Source organism: Microtus oregoni, unplaced genomic scaffold, assembly GCF_018167655.1.
Source record: "Microtus oregoni isolate MIOR12 unplaced genomic scaffold, Mior012 000033F_ref0000390, whole genome shotgun sequence".
NCBI lineage: Eukaryota > Metazoa > Chordata > Mammalia > Rodentia > Cricetidae > Microtus > Microtus oregoni.
Window position 1 is genome coordinate 3,887,030 of NW_024543092.1, and position 22,714 is coordinate 3,909,743.

At 42.0% G+C, this 22,714-nt stretch overlaps 1 protein-coding gene across 1 annotated transcript in view; it reads left to right on the forward strand.

The window, feature by feature from the left end:
• The first annotated feature begins 107 nt into the window (after positions 1 to 107).
• Zc2hc1b (zinc finger C2HC-type containing 1B) overlaps positions 108 to 22,714 on the forward strand; it is a 28,033-nt gene continuing 5,426 nt past the window's right edge. The window contains exons 1-4 of the mRNA XM_041679977.1: positions 108 to 135; positions 5,825 to 5,886; positions 8,283 to 8,402; positions 9,343 to 9,481. Of these exons, the coding sequence (XP_041535911.1) occupies positions 108 to 135; positions 5,825 to 5,886; positions 8,283 to 8,402; positions 9,343 to 9,481 (349 nt within the window). The remainder of the gene's footprint in view (positions 136 to 5,824; positions 5,887 to 8,282; positions 8,403 to 9,342; positions 9,482 to 22,714) is intronic.

A 22,714-nucleotide genomic window follows, 5' to 3' on the forward strand; every position in this document is an offset into this window, starting at 1 on the left:
CAATGACTCCATCATAATGTTCATTATTTGGTAAACTGTGACTTCTCACTGACCTTTGCCCATTTGCCCCTGATCGGTGTGGACACTTGATCAGAGTGGAGGACAAAATGGCTGAGGCACAGCCAGCTGTGGCGGGTGAGCTGCGCTTGACGGCTAGGTTTTTTAGAAGTCACATCACCTGGTAGTTAATTAAGTCTTTTCCGAAGCTGATAGGTATCACCTTACTCTAAGTTTTATTAATTAAAATCTTAATTATTGTATTTCTTTTAGAGTTGTGAAAAACTTTACAATTCTATTCTGTTAACACCTAACCAAAAGTAAAAATAAAAGTGTGTACAATTTGTCATTGAGGAAGTGCAGCACACTGAGCATGTGCTGAAATGCCAACCTGCAAAAGCAGAGGTAGTTGGTGTTTTATATGAATACTGGGAATAAAAATCCTAAGTGGATGGGTCTTTTCTCTTGTTGACCATTTCCAAAGAAGTGTCTCCAAACCTTGAAGAGTCTTGGGCACAGGATGTCACTGAGCCCTGCTGGTTCTGTTCCAATTAATCTCTTGTAAATAAGGGAATGCAATTCAGCTGTAAGTCTTGAGAAGCTTGTTGCTGTGGGACTGATTAATTTAGCTTAAAGACTGTAATTCTGTTCTGGAGAAGACTTTAGGGGCGACTTGAATGAATTGCTAGAACTTGTTAGCAAATTTTCCCTACACACACCAGACCTAAAAGCCAACCCCCTCCCCGCACATACACACAAACACATGCCGAAATACTCAGTTTTTAGTCTTCTGTAAACAGTGATGAAAACCGAGCACATGAGCTCAGTGCTGAACGACAGCAGTTGAGAGATAAGGGGGATTTTGCCTTCAAGAACTACTTGGTTGGAGACAGGAGGCACAGATAAGTGCCGATGCCATCACTGTGACAAGCACCACTTGTTACGAGGAGCTGGGTACTCACTGTTCCCCTGAAGTCTTGAGATAAGCCTGCAAGGTTGCTCAGATGTCACCTATGATTTTCATTAAGGAGCACGCCCTCCTCCCGGCACTTCCTCTTCCCAGCCTTGGGCTCTGTGCAGCAACGTACAAGGCTGCTTCTCGGGATCCTTTCTGACTAGAGGAAAGTTGGAGGGCAGAACATTTTGCTTACCACTTTACCTGCTGGCCAAGCTAGTGCCTGGAATTCGGTGAATAGTGTTCGGTGGTATAGGTATGGATGGGTTCAGGGTAAGACACTTAGTATAAGAATGACTTAAATAGTGATAGGTTCGTTCACAAGGGTCAGCAAGGAGAAACAATCCCAAGTAGGCAGGGAGAATTTTTTGTTGTTGTTGTTATTGTATGTGTAGATGCACCCGCCACAGTGCACATGGCAGTCAGGGCGGCTGTGTGGAGCTGGGTTTTTATGTGGGTTCCGGAGTTGAACTCAGTCGATGGCCCTGCCTACTGAGTTTTAGTTTTGTTTGAGCATTGTCCCGAATTGGTTTCAAAGCTTTCTTGTTAGGTACTTTGTTAGTGTTAAAAGCCTGAGTGTCTTCATGGCTGGCGCCATTTGTGCATGCTGTCTTGATGCACTGTAGACAGATGTAGCATCTACAGCCTGCACTGTGACATCACATCACCTTGATGGAGAGCAGCCCTGACCCCTGACCGTGTTTTTTTTTTTTTTTTTTTACCACGTGGTAGGTACACTTTTTAATGGGAAGGGAAAACACACTAGGAAAAGTGAAAGGAAGGGACAAAGGGAAGGGTTAAGAAGGGGAGGGAAGGGGCGAACTCGTGGCTTGTCCTTGCTTTTAACAGAGGATGCAAAGGCTTCTGGGAAATGTGTCCCGCGCTTGCCGTCCAGAGGGATGTTGGGAGTTGTAGTGTTGCAAGGGAACAACATTTCACCCTTTTGGTTTGATTAAAAAAAAATTGGGGGACCTTAAAGGGTAGGGAATGGGGGCGTAGTCCAGTCTCTCATGGCTGCTTCCTGCGTGTTGTTTTTATGTGTTGACAATGGCTTGCTTTAACATGCCTGTTTGATCTAGTTAGAAAGCAGAAAATAAGGAGTCCAGTGCTTTGTAAGTTAGTTGTGAGTTAATAAGTTAGTTATGGTAAAATATGTAATATGCAAACACATACTTGTTGTGCAAATAAGAAACACAGAGCACGGGCGGTGGTGGCGCACGCCTTTAATCCCAGCACTTGGGAGGCAGAGGCAGGCGGATCTCTGTGAGTTCGAGACCAGCCTGGTCTACAAGAGCCAGTTCCAGGACAGGCTCCAAAAACCACAGAGAAACCCTGTCTCGAAAAACCAAAAAAAAAAAAAAAGAAAGAAACACAGAGCCAGGCAGTGGTGGCACACGCCAGTAATCCCAGCCCTTGGGAGGCAGAGGCAGGTGGATCTCAGTGAGTTCGAGGCCAGCCTGGTCTACAAAGCAAGTTCCAGGACAGCCTGGTTGTTGTCTCCCTATTCGTTTATTAACTACCCAGTCAGTTACACTAAGCATTACCCCTTTTTCTTTAAACCACTTATATGATACCCTTTAACACAGCTTCCTTATCTTTGAGCCAACTAGGAGCACAAGTCTACCTCTGAAGGGAACATTTGCAACTCATAGTTGGTGTCTTAGCGGTGACCTAAAGAAACCCTAGATCCGACTTTAGCTTCTAGAGTGTGTGCACCTGTGTGCATGTGTCAGCGAGCAAGGTGCTGAGTGAATCCTGGACGCCTACAGGCGTGTGAGCAGTCATGCTCACAAGCTACACGACTGGCTGGTGTTTCTGTGTCTGAGCTCCACAGGACCTACTCCACCTCTGAGACCGGAGTTCAATTCCCGGAACCCACATAAAGAACCAGCTCTACAAAGAAACTAAAAAAAAATTCTTGATGTCTATCATTCCTACAGCTCGAGAATCTAAAGCCTAATTTCCATCTCTGTCATTTTGACTTTGGAGGATATTTTGCAAATGGAGTCATGTAGAATTTGTAGTAATTTGGCTTTATTTCACTCAGCATTGAAATCCTTATAGGCTGTTGCATGGCTCAATAGTTTTCCTTCTTATTGCTGTGCGGTGCTCCAAGGTATGGGTACTCCACAGTTCATTTAGCCTTTTACCCATTGATGGGCATGTTGTTTGTTTCAAAGCATTCTTTTAAGGTGGTAGCAATCAAATCTTCTGTTTGAATCAGTTCAGAGTGTGACAGTATAGACCTTCAACTTCATGTGTGGTCCAGCTATTGAGACAGACAATCTCCTCATTTCTTATAGACAAGCTTCCAACTTGAATGTTGTTCATAGTGGAGTGGTCCATCCATAGCCACATTTTTAATTATTTTAAAGTCCTTGAACTCATTAAAACGCAGTGATTTAAACTAAAGATTATTGGTCTTCTGGGGGTTTCCAGGCCCTTCATAGATTAACATCATAAACCTGTAGTTGAATTTTTGTCTTAATCTTTGGAGAGACAGAGACTTGGGTCCAAATCTCAGGGTTACCCCTTGCAGTTTTTGGACTGAGTGAAATCACTTAACTTTTTCTCAACAGAGAATAAAAAAATAGCACCAGCCGGGTCTTACAAGTTTGCTATGAAGAGCCTATGAAATAACCTAGGAATGGAGAGAACCAAATAAAAATGACTATATGACTATAACATGAATAAGAACATCGCCTTCAGTAATGTTGGGGGAAAATGACAGTTTTAGAATCAATTCTTTCTTTTAACAAGTCTATTGCGAGGGTGCAGGAAGGGGGATAACTTTACTGAAAACATTGCTTTTAAGACCCAGTGTTGCAGACAGGACGGGGAGTATTCCCGTAGGCCGAGGTGGATGACCTGCGCAGAGAACACAATACCAATTAGCAGACCTGTGAAGAAACTGTTTAAATCAACAATGTCTGTGCAACCTGCCATCTGCTTCCCGTTAAGCAGACTCCCCTTTTTCACATGGCTCCCCTGTCGGTTTCCGTGGCCCTGCTCTCTACTTCTCCTGGCTTATCACCATCATTTTCTTGGCCTTGAGTGGAAGTTTCCCTACGGATCCTCTCTCCACCGCTTTTTCCACTTCTTCCCTGGCAGTGTCCCGCTCTACCTCATTCCTCGGAACCTACATCTGCGTCCCTCACCCTGACCCCTCCCTCATTTCCATCCCGCTGGCTGCACAACTTGGTTGAACTCAATATTTCCAAGACTGGGGTCATTTTTCTTCCTAAGATGGATTCTTTTTTTCAACTCCCTCTTTCTAGCCACAGACCCGCTGTCTTCTCAGGCTTCCTGCCTGTTAACTTAGCACTGTCCCAAGCAGTCATGGTTGTCACCTCCCCATCCTCACCCCTGAAACTAGTCCTGGTGGAGATGCTTCAGTACCTTTTCTCCTTTCTCTCCTGTTTACATCTCCACCCCAGTTTTTAAATTAACATAACCTGTCCATCTTCAGGTGTGTTGTGTAAGTTCTCCACAGTTCTCTGCGGGTTCCCTGAGTCTGTGGAGTAAAAGACATATTTCTATTACAGTATAAAACGCCTATGCTTAGACCTGAAACTTTAAAAAAAAAAAAACTTTGTCCTCAAATTCAAACAAAAAAAAGTACTAAAAAGTGAACTTTTCAGTCCACAATATTTTGCTTTTTAAAGCAACTAATCTTCTTAGAAATGTATCTTTCTATTTTCTGCTGAACCTGTTTATGGGTTCCTTTCAGTATATTTAATAATTTCTTGCAAGATTTGTTAGTCCTGTGGTAGAAACACGAGTTTTGTTTGACATTTTCAAGCAGTACTGAATTATTGGCTTGTTTCTAAGTGCATGTGTGCACATGCGCACACGCTTGCACATGCAATGTGGTAGAGAGGCCAAAGGTTGATGTCATGTGTCTTTTCCTTTCCTTTTCTTTTTCTTTTTTTAAAATTTTATTATTATTATTATTATTATTATTATTATTATTATTATTATTGTTTTTTCAAGACATGGTTTCTCTGTAGCTTTGGAGCCTGTCCTGGAACTAGCTCTTGTAGACCAGGCTGACCTTGAACTCACAGAAATTTGCCTGCCTCTGCCTCCCAAGTGCTGGGGTCAAAGGTGTGCGCCACCACCGCCAGCTTCATGGGTCTTTCTTAATTGTTCTCCATTTTATTTTTGAGATAGGGTCTCTCCCGTGAACCTGAGTCTCTCTGGTTGTCTAGACTGGCTAGTCAGTGAGACCCCAGGATCTGCCCATCTAACTCCCCTCCAGTGCTGGGGTTGAGTTGCAGGTGAGTTGTTGAGTGAGACCCCAGGATCTGCCCATCTAACTCCCCTCCAGTGCTGGGGTTGAGTTGCAGGTGGAGGCCACCATGCTAGCATTCAGTTAGGTCCTGGAGATCCACAATCAGGCACTCACGCTTGCACGGCAAGGACCCTACCCATTGAGCCACCCCTCCACTTTCCTTTGTCTAGGGAAGGCAGGGACCAGTTTTCCTTGAGACATCAATGACAGTCTATCTTCAGCCTAAGCAGAATCTCAAAGATGTCACTATCAGATAATTTGTGACTTTTTGCTGATAGGTTACCTCTGTTCTTATGTCTGATGCACAGCTCTCAGCACCCCATTCCCCTACCAAAGCAAATGATTGCACTCTGTTTGCCTCACGTTTGTGCAGTTGACTCGTTCGGTGAGGTGAGAAGTTTATAGTAGGAAAGAAACACTTGTGGGATGGCGCAGGCTCTTCTGCGGAGGAGGAAGCAGGTGGTGGGAGGGACAACTGTGGAGCTGACAGGCGACCGAGGTCACCTGCAGTCCCTCGTCTTTCCTCAGCCAGGCAAGTCCACGAACCTTAACACAATGTGCTCTCGAATCTCACGCAGATGGCAATCAGAAGCTGTTTCCCTGTGAAGTCTGTGGGAGACGCTTTGCAGCAGATGTCCTGGTAAACATAAAGACGTTTTCTAGATGTGTTTCGTTGGAGTCAAATGAACTGTCAAGTCAGGGAGGAGACAGTGGTGCCAAGATTAAAGACAGATGTGGAGAGGGCTGGGAGGAGAAGTGTAACCTATGGCTGCCAGGCCTGGCGGACACTGAGGCAGGCTGATAATGCCACGTTCAGAAGTGACCCTATTCACCGCACTCTCCTTGAAAGCGTGCCAAATGGAATGGTCTTGGCACAGACAACTCTCTCTTGAGAGATTTTGGCTCTTCTGCCTTTTCTTTAAGCATCAAAAATTCAAATTTCAAGGCCAAAACACCAGGGAAATTAGCTGGTCAGGAGGAATGAGCATTGAATTTCAGGCATCTGGAAACTTGGCTGGGACCTGCAAATTTGCCAGATTTGTCACTAATTCTGACAAGTCCTGCAACCTTCCTGTTTTCTGCCTTGCCACGTACACGGAACGCTCTGATTTCAAGGGGGAGGGGTTATACCATTTGGAGAAATAATGCATGGATACAAGCCTGCTCCAAAATCTAATTTTCCAGATATAAACTAACTGCATGTGTCAAGTTCCCAGGCTTTAAAGCTGAAAAAAACTTTGAATTATTTCAAACTTGAGGGGTGCAGGATACAAAGGTGGGGGGTTCGGTTTCAAACAAATGGTAAACTGTAGTCATGTAAAGAGATAGTCAAAAAAGATAAATTCTTAAAAAGGAATTCTTAAGATGATAATGTAATCATTTGGATTTTTTTTTTTTTAGATGATGGGATATATTGAACTTGCATGATTTAGGGTTTGGATGAAAAGGAACCTCCAAAATGAGGTTGTAGGTTTTGTTTTTCTGTGAAGTTTTAGGAGCAGCATGTCTAGTCCCGTATAAATTATAAATGAGCCCCTGAAGCTACCAGTGGAATAATACAGGTTGTTGCGGCCCAGTGTCTGCCAGTATCTTTCAGCTCGCTGTTACCTTTGCCAGCTGCACCAGGGAGGGGTTGAGACCTGAGGGGCTCCCTCTGGCTGGGGATCACTCAATGTCAAGTAGGCTTTACCTGCTCCTGAGTCTCACCCATAAGCCTGTCTCTATCACGTGACCGATAACCTCTCCTGTAGTTTAACATGGAGGACTTGGAGGAGCACAGATCGTTGTAGAACTTGCATTTTGGGGATCTAGATGAAGTGACTTTGTAGGAGAGGACAGAGATGCGCGTGCTGCGCCCTTCAGGCACTGTGACCAACTGCGTTAGCTGACTTCCGGTTGCTGTGGCACAAACCTCTGATCAAGAGCAATTAAAGGAAGACAGGGCTTTCTTTGGCTTATAGCTCCAGACAGATAAAGTCCATCCTGGCCACAAAAGCTTGGCCTGGTGGGGAATGCGTGGCAACAGGAGCCCCCCCCCCCCCCATCACATTTTACCTAAACAGAGGACGGACTAAATAAACAGGAAATAGGCTGGCCCCTGGTAATAGACTTTGCCCAGCAAAGCTCCACCCTTAAAGGTTCTTCTATAGCATCCTCACACAGTGCCCCCAAATGGGACATTTCTTATTCAAATCGCCATACTATAACTTTATGCAGGGATGCCAGGCAGTTCTGTGTTTTACGGCTTTCCCTTTAGAATTTTGAGCATTTGACTAAAGGCTGGATAAACAAGCATGTAGCCCGATTTTTTTTTATTTTTTATTTTTATTTTTTAGAATTTGAGATATACAATCAAATTTAAAGTAGCACTCTTTAGCTACTGTGTTAACTTTCTTTCACTATCACAAGATACCTGAGATGGTCACATTATAAACAGAAAAGATGACTTTTGTCCCTGTTTTAGACATACCATCTCATAAGAAGTTAGCCTCAGTGCTCTGGTTCTACGGTTGAAGTGGTAAAAACATAAGGGAGGCATGACTTTTTCAAAACGCATAAGCAGGAAGCGAAAGAGAATTAGGAGAGGGGGCCGGAGAACCACAGTTCCTTGGAAGGACACACCCCCTGATGGTCAAAACCCCTCCCAGGACGAACTCTTCTGGTTTTGCTGTCCTGCATTGAGACAGGGTCTCTCTGTGTAGCCCAGGGTGCCTTGAACTCACAACCTTATTCCCTGGGCTTCCCTGGTACTAAAATAGAGGCTTGCACCTCCACTTCCAACTTGGATTTCACCTCTTAAAGGTCCACAAATATAGGAAATAAAGCACCCTTGGCCTTTTCCTAAATACGGTATTGAGCTGTGTCTGACATGGCTGGGGAGAGCAGATGGATTTCCCGTATGGTGGTTTAGAGTTAAAGAAGGGACTAAATTCTACAGCTGCTAGCCCATCACTATCCTGGAGGTTAAATATGTAGTCATGAAAACTTTGTGATCCCTACATTTTCCAAAGCGAATCCCTACCCTTCCTTGTCTAGGAAAGACACGGACCAATATGTAAAAAACTATTCAACAAAAAACGCAAACCCTTCAATTCCTTGAAGCAAAGATTACAGGGAACTGACATTCCCACTGTGATTAAGCCTCCTCAGTCCAAGGTATGCCAACGATTTCTTTACTTCTCAATATAGAAAGTACATTTAAGCTGGTTTCTTGGCTCTCTGATTTCATTTTTTGCTTGATAAGGCAGTGTAATGGAATTTAAATATAATCCACCTTTACTGTTTTCTGTATAATCTTACTTAGATTTCCAAATAAATTTTAGATACTTTCCAGATGTAGTTGAAAGAATCCTGTTTACATTTTCATCAGAGTGCCTGCAAGTCTAGAAAGTGGCCTGGGAAGAAAGTTACCTTTCCCCCCTCTGAGATAAGGTTTCACTGAACAGCTAAGGTTGGCCGTGAACTGACTATGTAGCCCAACTAGCTTTAGGTTCATGATCCTGCAGCCTCAGTTTCCCTAGATCTGTGATTGCGGGTGTGCACCCATACCAGTAAGAAAGTTACAGTTAGGACCAGCAAGTACCTGCCACCAAGCCTGGACACTAGAGCTCAGTCCCCAGGGAACCACATGGTAGAAGAACCGACTCCCAACAGCTAGCCTCTGAAACGGCTCCATGCATATACACATCCACACGCAAAAATAGATCAATAAAATTGTGATTGCCAAACAAAAACTTAAGAAAGTCACCTTCAATCTTGCATCTGTCTTTCTCTAAAGTTCTCTGGCTTTGTTGTTTCTCTGATTTTTATTTTGTGGGGTTTTTTTTGTTTGTTTGTTTGTTTTTTTTTTTTTTTGGTCACTGTTATGACTGTGAACGATACTACTGTAGCTTGTGGACTTTTAAAACTAGCTCTTTGGGGGAAAACTTTTTCTCTACAAAAAAAAAAAAATCTTTCCATATTACAGGATCTCATTTGTTATAAATCAAAACCTAGTGGGTTTTTTTTTGTTTTTGTTTTTGTTTTTGTTTTTTAAATCTGTCGGTTGATATGTAGCCAAGGGTAGTAGATGCTGGTTTGATTTTGTTTCTTACAGGTTCAACCCGTGAGGAAATCTAACTGGAGACAACAGCATGAGGACTTCATCAATGCGATTCGGTCAGCAAAAGAATGCACTGTAGCCATAAAAGAGGGCAGGCCCCTTCCCCCTCCACCCCCTCCAACCATCAACCCAGGTATGTAAATATTTGGCTTGCTTTTGGGGCCACGGTTGACTTTTACCCATATTAAAACGCCAACTATATAAGTAAATATATGCAGCACACATTATTAGCCCTTTCTTCCAGTTCACAGAGCTTGCATGTTCCCTCCTGTCTGCCCCACCATGAGATGTCGTCACACCCGGTAGCGTCAGTACCTACCTAAAGGGCACATCATTTGCGCCGTGGCTGAGGAGCAGGAAGCTGTACACAGTACTACGCTAGTTCCGCAGAGTCAGCAACATACAGCTCCGTGTTTGCGAGTGATCGTCTGACAAAGCTAACTGTCTGAAGTCATGTGATTTAAGTGGCTTCACAGCTTTCTTTATTCCGACCTCTGTATTTTGAAAAGTTTCAGATCTATAAGAAAGAGGAAAGAATAGGACAATAATCATTTCCGTGTCTTCTGAAGTCCAAGGATTGGGGACTGTACTGCCTCTCTGTCTTTCTCTATGTCTCTGTTTTCTGTCTCTGTCCTCGTCTGTCTGTCTCCTCTCTGTCTCTCCCTTTCTCTCTCTCTCTCTCTCTGTGTGTGTGTGTGTGTGTGTGAATGTATATGTGTTATTGGATCATGTAACACACCACACACACACACACACACACACACACACACACGAAGACCAGAGGACAACTTTTAGGAGTTCTTTCTTTCTTTCTACTGTGTGGGCCCTGGAGATGAACCCGGGTTGCCAGACTTGGTGGCAGGCAGGCCCCTTTACCCACTGAACGATCTCAATGGCCCTGGAAGAAGTTTCTAAAAGTGAAGCTGTAGACGGCGATATTTTATCCTTGACATTATCAGCAAATCATCTCTTAAGCAAAACACAGGTTCCTGCTGTCCAAGTTATTTGAAGAATGTTTCTGGGGCCCTCACCACACACCCACTCAGCCAGAATCCAGTCAAGGTTCCAACACTGCTTTCTGTTGTCTTTCTAGACAGTTTTCAGTGTTCTGCGACACCTTTGTCCGATGATTGTAGCTTTCAGAATGCTGCCTGTTGTGGTTTTGTTTGCCTGTTAAGTCATATTGATGTTTAACTTGTCTCTCTGTCTCATCTTTCAACAAGCTGGAGGTTAGCACTAGAGACTCTGTTAAGTTCATTCTAATCTCTTGTCAAATGTCTGATTAGCAAATAACTTTCCTCCTGTTTCGTATTGCCTTTGGACTGTAGTGTATTTAGTTCAAGCACAAAATTTTAAAATTTGAACTGCTTTCTCTTTTGTGGTCTGTTTTTCATATTATTTCACTGCTGAATATAATGCTAACACACCCTGTTTGGGGTTAAGGGTCTCCTGTAGCTCAGACTGGCCTCAAACTTGCTGTGTGGTCAAAAGTGACCTGGTTCTCCTTCCTCCACCTTCATCCCGCATGCTGGGATGATAGGCGAGCACCACACAACAAAGATCCCTGTGTTTCTTATTCTAAAGTTCTAGGGTTTACTGGTAGGTGGTTAGTTTGTTTTGAGTTAGCATTAGTGTGTAATGCAATCTTACTCTTTTGTACATCAACAATCAGTTAGTTTCCTTATCTCTCTTGGTTGAAAAAACCATCCATGAGGGTGATAGCAAGTGAATATGGGAAACATACCTGACATACATCAGGGTTTTCAAGCTGTGGGCTGCAACCCCTTTGGCAAACCTCTATCTCCATAGATATTTACATTGTGATCCATAGCAGTAGCAAAATTACAGTTACGATGTAGGCACGAAAATAAATGTATGGCTGGGGATCATCACACCATGAGACACTGTATTAAAGGGTCACAGTGCCAGGAAGGTTGAGAACCACAGACAGACATGATACAGTCCGTCAAAAATGTTATCATGAAACCCAACACTTTGTACAATGAACATACAACCAAAACAAATAAATAAATAATTTAAAAGGCTATTCTTTCTCCTCTTGAACAGTTATTGTTAATTTAATTAAAAGTTACTTAGGGCCCAGCAAAATAGCTCAGTGTGTAAAGGTGCTTGCCATTAATCTCAATAACCTTTGTTCCATCCCTTGGACTCAACATAGTGAAAGGTGACTTTCACACGCCCCCTATACATACACACACAAATAAGTAAATCTAATCCCCCCCCCAAAAAAATGTTAAAGTCAAGTAACTGCACATTTGAAAGTTTCATCTCTCTATTCTGTGCTACTCATCTGTGTCTGTCCTTATGCCAGTACAGCTCTATTTTGGTTACATAGTATTAAAATAATTTTTAAATCAAAAACTGTGACTGTCACAGATACAAAAAGTTTTTTTTGGCTGTTGGGCTCCTTTGACATTCCATATAAATTTTAGGATTTTTTTTTCCTAATTCTACAAAAAGCATCACTTTAGAGGCTGGAGAGATGGCTTTTCTGATAAGAGTGCTTATTGTTCTTTCAGAGGTCCCAGGTTCAATATCCAGCAGCTACATGGAGGCTCACAACTTTCTGTACCTCCAATTCCAGGAAGCTACAGAACCTCTTCAGGCACCTGCCTTCATGTGGTGCACACACAGAGTGTCTTAGGACACTCCTGTTGTTGTGATAAGACCAAGGCGGTTTAAAGAAGAAAGAGTTTATTGGTGCTTATGGTTTCAGAGAGTTAGAGTCCGTGGCCTTCAAGACAGGGAGCAGGGGGGCAGCAGGGAGGCAGGCCTGGCACTGGAACCAGCCTGGGAGCTTGTATCTTGACCCACAAGCATGAGGCAGAGAGAACTAATTGGGAATGACTTGGGCTTTTGAAACCTCAAAACCCACACCCGGTGACACGACTCCTTCTAACAAGGCCACACCTCCTCTGACAAGGTCACACATTCTAACCCTTCCAAACAGTATCACCAGGAGGACACCAAGCATTCAAATATCTGAACATATGGAGGCCATACTTGTTCAAACCACCACACGAATACACACACACACATGAAAAGCAAACAAACACGTTTTGAATGCCACTTTGAAATTCTAGCAGGGATTTCACTGAACCCATAGATGACTTTGGGTAATACTGTCATTTTAAACAATATTGTTTTCCACTGCATGGGCACAAAAGTGGCTTTGTATTTATGGTTTTTTTCTATTTCTTTCACCAATGTTTTCTGCGCATAAGTCTTTTGCTTTCTCATTTAAATTTATTCATAAGTTTTTTTTATCCTTTTTGATTTTATAGAAAATGGAATTCTTAGCTTTATTTATTATTCATTGTTTGTATAGACAAAATGCAGCTTGGTTTTGTTAGGTATATCAACTACATATCCTGTAACTGTTGAATTTATTCATTAGCTCTAACATTGCTTCTGTGGAATCATTAGCATTCTGTGTCCATGTCATCTGCAAGCAGATAATGCTACTCTCCCCTTATACTTGTATCTCTTTTATTTCCCTTTCATGCATACAGTCTGCCTAGCACTTCCAAGGCTAGTTAGATACCGGGGCAAAAGCGGCTGTTCTCACCTTGTCTCTATTGAGGGCAGCACTGCCGGTAGGGTTTTGGTAACCGTGTAAAGCCAAAAATAATAGCATTCTGACATGCGAAGTGAAATGAATGAAACAAAGGCACAAAGTTGAATGAAAAGAATAAGAATATTTTTCAGGTTTTCATACAAGAATAGATGTGATATCATATGAAGATATATTGGAGGTTGCTATAGGAACCATTAAAAGTATTGTGGTATACCTAGTAAGACTTATATCAGGTATGAAATATGGGGTGGTGGCAGAGAATATGTGAGATAAACACACATAGCAAGATGCAGGTTGGACAAATGCATATATATAGCCTACTACTCCAGATAAAGACGATGCTCCCAAGCTGGATAATAAAGCAAGAGCCAGCAGTATGCTCTTCAGAAGAAACACTTTAAAGACAAAATCTAAAAGCCTGGGGAAAGATTCAAGCAATAATCATAGAACCAGAGTATCTGCCAGCATCAGGCAAAGCAAACTTTAGGGCAAGTGTGAATAGAAACAATGACTCAAAAGTTAGTCATTAAGAAGACCTATATGCATACACTTGGTGCTTCTAAGAATGTAAGATAAGACTTGACTAAACTGGAAAGAGATAAATTCACAGTTCAGTTACATCCAGACATTTTGCCTTTCATATCATAATAACTAATAGACTGAGCCACAGGAAAGTGAGTAGAGCTACAGAAAACGTGAGTAGCGGTATCAACCAGTCTGGCCTCACTGCCATCGAGAGCCGTCAGAGGACAGACAGGCAGAGCGGAATCCACTCTTCCTTCAGCTACACAGGAACATTATATACAGGGCTGTAATGGCAGCTTCAGGACTCTTAATTGAAAACATACAGAATATGTTCTCTGACTACAGTCAAATTAAATTAGAAATTAAAGAAAAAAATTTATCTGGAAAATTTCCGAGTATTTAGCAATAGTGAATGATTTTTAAACAGCCCTTGAATCTAAGAACAAATCTCATGTTGAATTAGAAAATACTTTAAGTGAATGATAATGAAAGCATCAAAGTTATACAATCTTGGCCTATATACTGATAAAGTTTTGCTTTAAAAGTTAAAACACAAGCAAACTAACCCAAATTAAATAAAAGGAAAAAGATAATAAATGTAATTTATTATAGAAACAAAATATTTTAAAAGCATTTGGTCATCTTAAAAGAGCAAAACTGTTTGACAAAGTATAACACTGTACATTTTAAAAACAAAACAGAAAATCTCTCAGCAATTGGAAAATAAGAGGTAATTTCTCCCATAAAGGGAATCTTTGAAAAATGTCTATTTCTCACCACACTCAATGGTGACAAACTGAACACATTCCCTCTTAGCTCAGGGAGGATAAAGCAAGAATGTCCATCCGTTCCACTTCTGTTAAACATGCTGGAAATGGTACCCAGCACAAAAAGACAAAATTCAACGTATAATCATGTAACATACACACATGTAACATATAACATGAAGACTGAACTGTAGAAGTAAGGCTATCTGAATCACAAACTGTCATCACTAAAGAGGAAATACAGAAAACTCTTGAAAGATGCTAGAATTAGAGAAAATTCAGTACATTCTGGACTTCTGTGGTCTATGCAGAAGCAATTAAACATGAAATTAAAAACAACACTTACAATAACATAAACTTGTTAAACACTAGGGATATAGTTGACAAAATTTGTGCAGAAGTGTAAAATAAAAAAAAAAAACCAGTATACTCCTTCGAGGAATCAAAAGGGACCAAAATGAATAGAAAGACTTACCATTTGCATGGCTTAAGAGGCTCAAAAGTGTGTTGTGATGTCAACTCTACCCACATTTCTCTATGGTTTCAATTTAATTCCAATAAAAGTAACTGCAACTTGTCTTTGCCAAGTAGGCGTTGACCAGCCAACTCTGAAAACCAAGTGAAAATTGAAAGGATCTGGAATAGGCAAGCTAGTGGGGGGGGGCATAAAACACAGGACTTATGCTCTCTTATTGTCAAGACTTGCTATAAACACAACATTCGTGGCAATGCGATGTTGGAAGGCCAGTTGAACAGAACACGAAATCTGCTAGAGAATCGCCCCTAAGCATGCTTGGTTTTCTTTTAAAGTACGTTCTGGCTCAACTTGATATAAACCAAATTCATCCAAGAGAAAGGAAAGTCAGTTGAGAGAATGCCACGGTAAGATTGGACAGCAGGCAAGTCTCTAGTGCATTTTTATTGTTTGCTTTTGTTTGAGACAGGATCTCACTATATAGCTTATACGCTTATATGAGTCCTGGAACTCATTATGTAGACCAGGCTGGCCTCGAACCCCTGGAGATCTGCCTGCCTCTGCCTCATGAGTGCTGGGATTAAAGACTCAGGCTACCGTGCCCAACTTGTAGTGCATTTTCTTAGTTAGTGATGAAGGTGGGAGGATCCAGTCCATTGTGGTGGGCCACCACTGAGCCTGTGGTTCTGCATTTTGTAAGAAAGCAGGCTGAGCAAGGCATGAGGAGCAAGCGAATTAGCAGCACCTCTCCAATGGCCTCCCTGTAAGCTCCTGCTGCCAGGTTCCTGCCCTGCTTGAGTTCTTTATCTTTAATGATAAACATTGATGTAGAAGTATAAGCAAAATAACCCCTTTCCTCCCTAATTTGCTGTTTGTTCATAGTGTTGTATCACAGCAATAATAACCCCAAGACAGAATGCCAATCAGAGGGAAGAATAGTTTTATCAAGAAACTTTGCTGGGAAAACTGGATATCGATTTGAAAAATAAAATAAAATCTTATACTTCGTATAACAACTAATTCAAAGTAGATCATTGGCATAAGTATAACAAGCACTAAAATGAGAGAAATAGTAAACAAAACTTGGTCAAGAACGATAACAAGGCTAAAAGAGCTTGGCCAAGTGGGTAGGCTGGCACACGCACGCCTTTGCTAAGGCAGGAAGATTCCAAGTTAGAACCTGGGCTACAAAGTGAGACCCATCTCCAAACAACCCCAGCAAAGGGTCTGGATAAAAACGGCTTTATCATGATTAACAATTGCTATATGAGGCATTGTAAAAAGAATAGAAAGACAATCTAGAGACAGGTAGCAGATACTTAACAATGCATCTGAGGATGGGCTCGTGGTTTCTTGCTTTGTTTTGTTTGGGGGTGTTTTGTTTTTTGCTTTTTCCACTTTTTTTTTTTTTGAGAAGTTTTCTTTCTGTAGAAAAGGCTGTTCTTGAACTCAGTGGTTTGCCTGTCTCTCCTTGAATGCCGGGATTAAAGGCGTGCACCACACGGCCCGGCTGGCTCGTGCTAAGACAATATAAACATTACTTACAATTCACCATAAAAGGACAAGAGATGTCATCAAATACTAAATGACAATTAAGTAAAAATGTACTTAACACTAGTTTCACTCTACAAATTAAGGCCACAATAAAATGCTATGGCTTATTCTTCTAATTTGCTTTATGTTGCCGTGATAAACATGACTACCAAAGCGGAGGGCTCATTACATCGTATAGGTCAAGGGAAGCCAAGGAGGGAGTTAAAGCAGAAACCCTAGAGAAATGCTGCTTAGTTGCTTGCTCCTGATGGCTCATATACAATCCAGGACCACCCAGGGATGGTATCACCCACAGTGGGCCAACCCATGTTAATCCCATATTAATCAAGAAAATACCCTGTAGACTTGCCTACAGGCCAATATGATGGAGGCATTTTCCCCTCTTCCCAGAGGACCCTGACTTCTACCAAGTTGACAAAAGCAAACAAAAACCCAAATCAATCAACTCTTTGTCAACTTGACACACAAATACATTATTATTAAGCCATAATTTTCCTTTCAATTTTATTCTAAGATCTCATGTTTATATCACAATATAAAGCATAATATAACTTTAAAAGTTCAAAGTCTTTTAAAATGTTCAAAGTCTCATAGCCATGGATTCCTGTAAAACCGAAAATAAGTTGCATACTTTATAATTCCAAGGCAGGGAGAGCCAGGGCAGAATTACCATCAGATCAAAGCAAAATGAAGTCTATCGGTGTAAAAAAAAAAAAAAAATCAGTGCCCAACATCTGGAACTCACTCATGATCTTTTGGGCTCCAGAAGGCTTGAATAGTTCCACTTGCCGAGCTCTGCCATCCACAGCGCACAGAGTGAACTTCATAGGAAAGACTGGCTCTACTGCACTCCGACCGCTGTCCTCAGTGGTCATCTCCCGGCCCTGGCATCTTCGTTATGTTGGCGTCTCCATTGCCACCGAGGCTGTGCCTTCACCAGTGGCCTCTCCTGACTGCTCAGTGCCATGTCTTAGCTTCTCTCCGTGAGACCTTCAACCCTGCAGTGTCCGTGCTGTCAGAATAAGAACCGTGTAGGAGATTCTTACCAAGTTCAGCAGCCAGTTTAGGGTGTGGCTTTGGACCCCTCTCGACCCCAGCTTCTGTGTGCTGTCCCTGAGGAAATATTTCTGAGAAGATTTCACCTCAGTGATGTTGGTCTCTTCCTATCACAACTGACTTCTCAACCCGAGTTAACAAGTATCAATTGTCCCAGCAAAGCAAAGGTTTCACTTCAGAGGTGTTGGTCTCTCGCTAATCACAGCTTATTCTTCCCACCTGAGAGGACCAGGAGCCACAGACTCTAAATTCAACCCTGCCACACCTATAGTCCCAATAGTCTGCTTCCCTCTGAATCTTTGTAAGCCAGGCCTCTGTTGTCTCCATTTCTTGTAACTCATATCTTCCAAGCTACCACAGAACAGCCCTTGAAGCCTTTAGCCCTCAAGAGATTTTCTGGCTCAAAGTTCCAAACACTTCCACAATCCTTCCCAAAACAACACCGTTATGATGGCCACAGCAATAGCCCAGTCTCTTGTACCAGTTTGTGTTCTAGTTTGCATTCTATTGCTGTGGGAAAAAATACTGACTAGGGCCAGCTTAGGGATGATAGGGTTTATTTGGCTCATATGTTCCAATCACAGTGAGTCACTGCTGAAAGAAGTAAGGAAAGGAACTCAAGACAGGAATCTGAATTTTTGACTGACAGTCTTGTCTACTTCCAATATCCAGGAGGATAACTACATGTTTTTCTTTGGGTTCACCTTCCTATTTAGCTTCTCTAGGATCATGAATTATAGGCTCAATGTCCTTTATTTATGGCTAGAATCCACTAATGAGTGAGTACATACCATATTCATCTTTTTGGGTCTAGGTTAACTCACTCAGGATAGTATTTTCTATATCCATCCATTTGCATGCAAAATTCAAGATGTCATTGGTTTTTTTTTTTTCCACTGAGTAGTACTCTAATGCGTATATATTCCACACTTTCTTTATCCATTCTTCCATTGAGGGGCATCTAGGTTGTTTCCAGATTCTGGCTATTACAAATAATGCTGCTATGAACATAGTTGAACAAATGCTTTTGTAGTATGATAGGGCATCTCTTGGGTATATTCCCAGTAGTGGTATTGCTAGATCTTGGGGTAGGTTGATCCTGAATTTCCTGAGAAACCACCGCACTGATTTCCGAAGTGGTTGTACAAGTTTGCATTTCCACCAGCAATGGATGAGTGTACCCCTTTCTCCACAACCTATCCAGCAAAGGCTATCATTGGTGTTTTTGATTTTAGCCATTCTGACAGGTGTAAGATGGTATCTCAAAGTTGTTTTTATTTGCATTTCCCTGATCGCTAAGGAGGTTGAGCATGACCTTAAGTGTCTTTTGGCCATTTGAACTTCTTCTGTTGAGAATTCTCTGTTCAGTTCAGTACCCCATTTTTTAATTGTGTTAATTAGCATTTAAAGTCTAATTTCTTGAGTTCTTTATATATTTTGGAGATCATACCATTGTCTGTTGCGGGGTTGGCAAAGATCTTCTCCCAATCAGGGGGTAGGGTGGGGGTAAAAGGAGATGGGGAGAGAGAAGTGAGAAGGGGAGGATGGGGAGAGCTTGGGGGAATGGGACGGTTGGGATGGAGGAAGAGCAGATATGGGAGCAGGGAAATATATATCTTAATTAAGGGAGCCATTTTAGGGTTGGCATGAGACTTGACTCTAGAGGGGTTACCAGGTGTCCAAGGAGATGTTCCCAGCTTGTTCCTTGAGCAGCTGAGGAGAGGGAGCCTGAACTGGCCCTATCCTATAGCCACACTGATGACTATCTTGCATATCAACATAGAACCTTCATCTGGCGATGGATGGAGATAGAGACAGAGACCCACATTGGAGCACTGGACTGAGCTCCCAAGGTCCAAATGTGGAGCAGATGGAGAAAGAACATGAGCAAGGAAGTCAGGACCTCGACAGGTGTGCCCACCCATTGTGACGGTGGGGCTGATCTAATGGGAACTCACCAAGGCCAGCTGCACTGGGATTGATGGAGCATGTGATCAAACCGGACTCTCTGAACGTGGCCGACATGAGGGCTGACTGAGAAGCCAAGGACAATGGCACTGGGTTTTGATCCTACTGCATGTACTGGCTGTGTGGGAGCCTAGTCTGTTTGGATGCTCACCTTCCTAGACCTGGATGGAGTGGGAAGGACCTTGGAGTTCCCACAGGGTAGGGAACCCTGACTGCTCTTTGGACTGGAAAGGCGGGGGGAGGGGAGGAATGGGATGAGGAGAGGAGGTGAAAATTTGTAATAATAATAATAAACCTAAAAACAAACAAACAAAAAGACAGGAATCTGGAGGCAGGAACTGAATAAGATGCCACAAAGGAATGCTGGTTACTGGCTTGATCCTCAAGAATCACTCAGCTTGCTTTCTTTTTATACAACCCAGGACCACAGTGTGTGGGGGGGGGGATGGGGACGGGGCCCTCCCACATCAATCATGACTTAAAACAAAATGACCCATATACTCGCCTACAGGCCAACCTGATAATGGCATTTTCTCAATTGAGGGTTCCTTTTCTCAGATCATTTGTGCCTAACTAGCACAACACTCACATGGATTAACTCAATTGAACCCTGACAATTGGCTAGAAAGCAAAGCACCTAGAAGTCACAAGTGAATGAAAGGATAAAATAGTGCAGTCACTTTTCCCTGCTTCCTGTCGTATGCTTAACCTGCACAGCAATCCTACTTCCAGACGTTTATGCAAAGAGTTAAAATCTACACATAAAAGAGTCTTACAGTCACATTTATTGATAGAAAATAAACGAGAACAACTGAAAATGCCTGTCAACCAGCATGAAGGAAAGAAACCAAGCTGTGAAAAAAGTACAAATAAAATCTCCTCAAGAGGACTAGTATAAACAGAGCAAGATGGATTATCTATTACCAAAACTACAGGAAAACTTGTCTATAGCAACAGGGAAATCTATCAGGGACTTGTCTGAAGCTCCATCAGTAAAAGGGTGTTTGAAATGGGGCATGAGAAATATGGGAGGGGGTAAATGTTCTGTATTTTAATTAGAATGCTTACTCAAATGCATGCCTTTGTCAAGGCTTACAAAACCGCTAACTTAAAATATGTTCATTTTACTATGTAAGTTACTCTTCCAGAAAGTTCCCTTGAAAAAGTCTAAAAACAAGCCATAGTGTAACCATACAATAAATACCTCCCAAAACTCAAATCATTTGAACTACTATACCAGAACATAATCTTACTAATTGCTTTATTTTTTGCTCTATACTAATGAAAATGTAGCTGAAAATAATGCATCATCTTAATATGTTTACTGCAAACAAAATATGTCTACCGTGTAGCGAGAACTAGAGAATGAAACATTTCTTTGTATGTGCATGCGTGTTCACGTGGGTGTGCCGATGCATGTGTGCCCATGGACACACATGTGGGTGTGGAAGCCAGAAAGTAAACTCAGTTGTGCTCTGGAACACCATCTACCTCCTTTAAGACAGCCTTTCGTTGGCCAGAAGCTCACTTATTAGAGAAGACCTTCTGGGCAGTGAGCCCCAGGAATCCTCCTGTCTCCATACCTTCAGTGTTGGGATTACTTTTTTTTTTTTCAATACTTTTATGTGGGTGGGTGGGGGAATCAAATTCAGTCCATTGTACCTACAAGGTAAGTGTTTTACATTCAAAGTCATCCACACAGAACAACGCAAACCTCTTCTGAGAAACAGCTTCATTTGAACACGAGAAGCTGCGTGTTGATGGCTACCTTAGTTATTTAATGACGTGGACCCGTGTCTGCGGTGCTCCATGAGTTTCTTTCCTTACCCAGCAGGCTCTAAAATGACAGGATTATTATTGCTCCAAATATGAATTCCCTTCACAGGTCTCATCACATGCTAGATTAATTTTTTTCCTCTCAGAGTTTTATGCTAAAATACAAATTTTATAATTAAATTTCTTACTATATGCACCTAACAATACTTCACAATAGTGTATTTTCATTGCAATTTGATTATATTGCCTGTGCGAGGATTTTATATTAACCAGAATTCCTAGACTTATGTATTAGAAAATTTATATGCACATACAAGGAGAGTTTTATATATAATGTGAGCTAATATGCCTGAGTTTGCAAGCAATTTCTTTCCACTTGTCAGCATGCGTCCCCATTTTTATGACTCAGTTTTCATGACCTGTATATGTTTATTCTAGTTCTGACTGAATTAACCAAGTCTGCTAATGATTTGAATCTCCAGATCATTGCAACATTTTATAAGAGGGATGCTATATGCTATTTAGGATTGGGATCATTCTGTGGCTCATGAATCAGTGGTTGCTGTTTCACAGGCTGCACAAGGATCTCAGTGTAATCTTGCATTTAAAAATATTCTTTATTCTTCTACTTTAATTTTATGTGAGTCCCAGTCACTATCTTTCCCATAAGAATCCTGTAGTCCAACTTTAAAACTCACCACTCGTGCTAGAAGGATTAGCACGGTAGGCTTTGAAATGATTTTGAAATTATTTTTAATAGAAAGGAATAGGATGGAATGTTTTTTGTGAGCTCATAATTAATAAAGGACGAAGATTACTTAGTTTGCGATTAGGATAGAACACGTAGCTGTGAAAGACCATGTTCAGATGATTGCCACACACAAAAATGCCTTTCCTTTCTCAGAATATTTGAAATTCAGTGTACATGCAAACAGCAAGTCCAAATACTCAACCACAGGACCTTTTCTTACCTGTACAATTCTCCCATGACCAGGCTTCTGGTTCCTTCCAGGGGTCTCAGGGGACCTAGTGTTCCCTTACCAATTGGAAAGTGTGTTCCACTTCGTTATATCAGGGACTTTGCCTGGCAAGGAAATATATTCAAAGGTTGTTGCTTCAGTGGCGGTATGCAGCAAGAAGCTCCCAGTAGGGTGGCAATGACCAGATGGGCGAGTGGAACTCAACAATACCTAGTCAGCATCTTTGACCAACACGAGTAGGATTTATAGGTGCAGCATGTCTACTTTAAGGCTTGGCATCCTACCTGGAAAAAGCGAGAAACAACCACCATGCGGGATGCCCATTTCTAGACGGTTTTTCTACAGGGCCGTGAATGAGTCCTGAACTATCTGGGCATACTGTAGTTTTTAAGCATTTGCCCTCTTGGCTAGCAGCTGGAGGCCCGGGCTTGCTGGACTTGTTTCCATACAGCAGGAACCAGCATTTATAACATTCTCGGAGGTTCCCCCCTTCCCACTGGGACAAACCCTTGTGTGGATTATCTATTAGCTTTCACAAGACCCTGATGAAACAGGTGGTGTAGCTGGGCTGAGGAGATGGGGAACCTATGTAAGTTGGGCAACTTCTCCAAGTTCATACACATAGCACGTGAAGACTTGAGCTCAAGACCAGTCAGACAGGCTCCAG